At 40.2% G+C, this 4,525-nt stretch overlaps 1 protein-coding gene across 1 annotated transcript; it reads left to right on the forward strand.

Moving 5' to 3' along the window:
* The first annotated feature begins 638 nt into the window (after positions 1–638).
* LOC149588077 (speckle-type POZ protein B-like) lies at positions 639–1,637 on the forward strand. Its single transcript, XM_089863191.1, has one exon. The coding sequence runs from the start codon at positions 639–641 to the stop codon at positions 1,635–1,637; it is 999 nt and encodes a 332-aa protein (XP_089719317.1).
* Positions 1,638–4,525: the final 2,888 nt, after the last annotated feature.

Consider the following 4,525-nt stretch of genomic DNA (forward strand, 5'->3'; position numbering starts at 1 on the left):
CGGATAAATTAAATCGTTTTCGTATTTTTTATCGAATATCGATTCGATTTCGTTATTCGCGATCGTTAGAGAATTCATAACGATATTTTAATTTTTTTTGTTCTCCTTTAAATTTTTTTTCTAACCTATAGGGAGAGAACGTTTTGTAAATCGGAGGGGGAAAAGAACATCCGGCGTCATTTTTATACCTCTTCTTTGGAGGTGGGCGAGCGTTTGTAAGTTCGATACTGAAATTATGGAATCGATATAAGAGATATAGGCGTACGACACGCGGCGAGAATGAATATTTTTTCTCCCCAACTCTCGTTAATTTCTCTCGCACCTTTTTTTTTTCCTTTCAAAAAACTCGCGCTCGATATAGAAGAATAAAAAAATTTTTATAAAAAAAAAACCTCTAAGAAATCTTTGTTTTTCCACTCTCTTCCGCTCGACACCCTTTTCGTTCGAAAAAAAAAATAGTATAAGTACGCTTACGCGTACCTTATTTTTTTGTTCCTCGATAAAAATTCTTCGCGCCAAAGAAACGAAAATATAAAAGATTTAATAGAAAGAAAAACAACCCCCCAAAAAAAGAAAACTTTTCCTTTCGTTTTCGGCGCAACGCGATCGACGCGAAAACTTAAAAAAAAAAAAAAAAGATGGATGTGACGGAAAGAAAAGATTTATTAACCGCGAACGAATTACACGATTTCAACGCGTTCTGGACGATTGAAAACTTTTTAATGCATCCGATCAAGGAACAATTCGGAGTCTTAAGGAGTGCCGCGTTTAGCTCGAGTACGGCTAAAGAACTCGTAGAATGGGGGTTGGAAATGCGTCCGAACGGTAAGAAAAACCGTAATACGTGCGGATTCGTCGGATTATTTTTAAAACTTTTGAGACTATCCGACAAAGTGGAGTCCGTGATGACTTCTTTCGATTTATCGATCATCGACGTTAATGGCGGGCGGCAAAAAATTTGGAAATTCGATAAACAGTTTTTTCGAAGAATCGGTCAAGGTTGGGGATTACTTTGGTTCGCGAGTCAAGACGAAATTCAAGCGCCGGTTAATTGTTTTTTGAAAAACGGAGCCCTGACCGTGGAATGCCGCATAAAAGCCGCGTTCGAGTTTAAGGTATTCGTCGATCGCGACTCGATTTCGAGCGGCGACGACGACGACGACGACGACGAAAACGACGACAATCGGGAATCGAAATTCGCCTCCGAGATTTTGGAGAGAATGTTGGATTATGACATTTGCTCGGACGTCGTCTTAAAAACGGACGAAACCGAATTTAAATGTCACAAAAGCGTACTATCCGCTCGTTCGCCTTATTTTCGATCCATGTTTAGTCACGATATGGTGGAAAATCAGGAAAATATCGTGAATTTGAGCAGTTTCGCGAACGCTTCGGAACTACAAGATTTAATAACATTTATCTATAAGGGGAAAACGATTAACCTCGTTCAAAATTGCCACGCGTTGTATCGCTTCGCGGATATTTGCGAATTGCCTCGCTTAAAGAATCTATGCGAAATCGAATTGATAAGAAAAATAACGTCGGAAAACGCTTTTAGTTTATTGGTTTTCGCCGAGAAGCACGGCGCCCGAAAACTTCAAAAATTAGCGGCGAAACGCGTTTACGAAAGTTCGTAATCGAACGATACTTTTTTTTTTTTTTTGGTTCCCGCAACCTTCACGGTATATTTCGATTCTTTCGTACTTATTAATCGCCGAACCAAAGAAAAAATTAAAAAATTATTTTATTTTTTTTTTCGTTTTCCTCCGCGAAAAATAAATCGCTAATAATAAAAAATAAATCTTTCATTCTTATCCGTAAGCTTAAAAAAACGATTTTACGCTAAGAAACTCTTTTCGCGGAATAAAAAAAAATAATTAAATATTTCGTCCTCGTCAAAATCTTTAAGGTTGAAGAAAAAAAAAACGTTTCGTTCGAGAAAGTAAAAAATTTCGAGTTAATGGTTCATCGCGAAACTTTTCTTTTTTTTTTGCTTTTCCAAAAAAAAAAAAAACGAACGTTTTCGTATTTCTATCGTTCGCGTCGTGTTTTTTTTTCTTATTAACGACGAAGAAGGAGGAAAAACAAAAAAAAAGAAGAAGAAGATGAAGAAGAAGAAGATAAATCGATTTATATAAATAAGACGTATTTGTAAAAAAAAAACCTTTTTTTCCCGAACATTGAAAAGATCGGAAAAATAATAGTAATAATAATAATAATAATTAAAAAAAAATAATGTCGAACGATTATTTATTTCAATGCGAATACGAGAGAAGCGAATCGGCTAATAGTTGGATTTCGTCCAAATCTCTCGAAGAGTATACGTTTAAAAAAAATTTAAAACGAGATACTCGCGTAATGGCGAATAAACTCGATAAAGCGGAAGACGACGACTACGTATTCGTAACGGATTGGTTCGAAAACGTCGACGGATCGTTATCGGGACTAGGATGTACCAGAAAAAACGAAATGGTTTCGTTGCGTTTAAACGCGGAACCGGGAATTTTCGCCGTAACGGCGAATCTTAACGTAGCGCGACGCGTCGCGATAAAAATGGGAGCCCGCGAAATCGTGACGTACGAAAATTTTCGCTTTAAAAGTAACGTTTACGATTTTTTCGAATTGGCGCGCAACGCCAATCTGGCCGCGGATCGAGTCGTTTTGATTAAAATCGTATTCGCGAAATTCGAAAACGCGCTATCGTTTTACGGTCGAGTAAAACGAGACGTTCGCTCTTACCGATACTTGGGAGTGACGAATTATTGGGACGAATGCAAACAAATATATTTCGAGCTTTTAATTCGAAAATCGACGAAATTAAACGTTAATCGCCAATGGTTCAATCGAGATTTAAAAATACGAGAATGGCCGCCGCCGACGATTCCCGTCATATCTTTCGATATCGAAACGGTATCGAACGAACCGTTCAGAATACCCACGGGCGAAAACGAACACGATATTTTATTCACGGTATCCGTGCATCATTCGCACACCAACGTTTTGCACACGCTAGCTTACGTGCCCGTGATCAAAATCGATCAACCGCTAATCGACGCGCATCGAAGGGTAGTCGATCCCGACGTTCCGCTCGCTCGAACCGAAAGCGAATATTTGAAAAATTTGGCTTTGGCGCTCGACGAGTATCCCGAGTACGATAACGTTAAATTTAATAAGGTTAAATTTTTCAATAACGAACGAGATTTGTTGCGCAAATGCGTGCGGCTTTTGTCGCTGAAAAATCGTTTGCATTATTTGGCCGGATACAATTCTTTGAATTACGACGTTAAATATTTAATGACTCGATGCGCGTACTACGGAATAGAAACCGATACGTTTTTGTGGAAAGACGGATTTTGTTTGGGTTTATCGCAAACGCACGTGGACGCGATGCGGTTCGTGCGCATAAATTACAAGTTTCCGCGTTACACGCTAAACGAGGTTTGTTTTCGAATATTGGGCGAAAGAAAAACGGACGTTAGCGCGGTGAATCTGCGAAACACTTTTAGAACCATGATGGAAACTCAAATGTTATATTCGCACGAAGAGTGGGCGTCCAAATTCGAAAACTGCCCCTCTTTGCGAGACGCTTTGCACTACAACAATCGCGATACTTTGCTAGTTTCGGAATTGTTAGCGAAAACCGATTTGATCGAATTAACCGCGCGTTACGCCAACGATTGCGGAGTTTCGTTCTCGAGCATGAGCGAAAATTACGACAAAATTAAATTTCGCGTATTAAACGAGGCCACCGTCAAAGGTTTGACGAAAAACGTTTTTTTAGCCACTTTTAAAAGCGCGTCGTACGTTAATTTAATTTTTCCGGTAAAAAACGATCCCGGTAATTGGACGATCGTCGGCGGCGGCGTCAACGTCGAAAAATTCGTCACTTTCGCGAAAAATAACAAAATTTCCGCTACGGATAACAACGAAAGCTACTCCGAGGAGACGGAGGCGGCGACGACGACGGCGGCGGCGGCGGAAATATTTCCGGGCGAAGAAAAAATTAGTTACGATAAAGAATCGGCGGTGGCTTTTCCGGGAGGCCTAAATTATTGTTTCGGAAAATTCGACGTGAAAAACGTTCAATCTTACGACTATCGCATAGCGTACCCGCTCTTAATCGAAAAACTTAACATTTCGGACGAAACGTGCGCCGTACTACCGGCTAGTTTGTGGTTAAAAATTTTGGGCGACAACGACGACGACGACGACGATTTTAGCCGTTACCGATTTCGAGCGTTCGATTATAGAACTCACTCGGGCGTAACGAAAACGGAAACGCGAGTTTTAATTTATCGATACGTTAACGAGAGACTTTATTGCGGCGGGGAATTTAGATTTTCGCGCCGAGCTTTGATCGAGAGACGAGATTCGCTCGTCGCGTTGATACGAATAGCGAACGGGGACGAAGAACTCGGCGTTTTACCCTCAATCGTATCGATTTTTAACGACGACCGGGAAGAGACGAAACGCCGACGAGAAGTTTTAAATCGTGCCGAGACTAAAATTAAAAATCGTTTAATCT

Source organism: Phalangium opilio, unplaced genomic scaffold (assembly GCF_054372755.1).
Source record: "Phalangium opilio isolate 3A_F unplaced genomic scaffold, DU_Popi_V2 ptg000689l_1, whole genome shotgun sequence".
NCBI classification, from domain to species: domain Eukaryota; kingdom Metazoa; phylum Arthropoda; class Arachnida; order Opiliones; family Phalangiidae; genus Phalangium; species Phalangium opilio.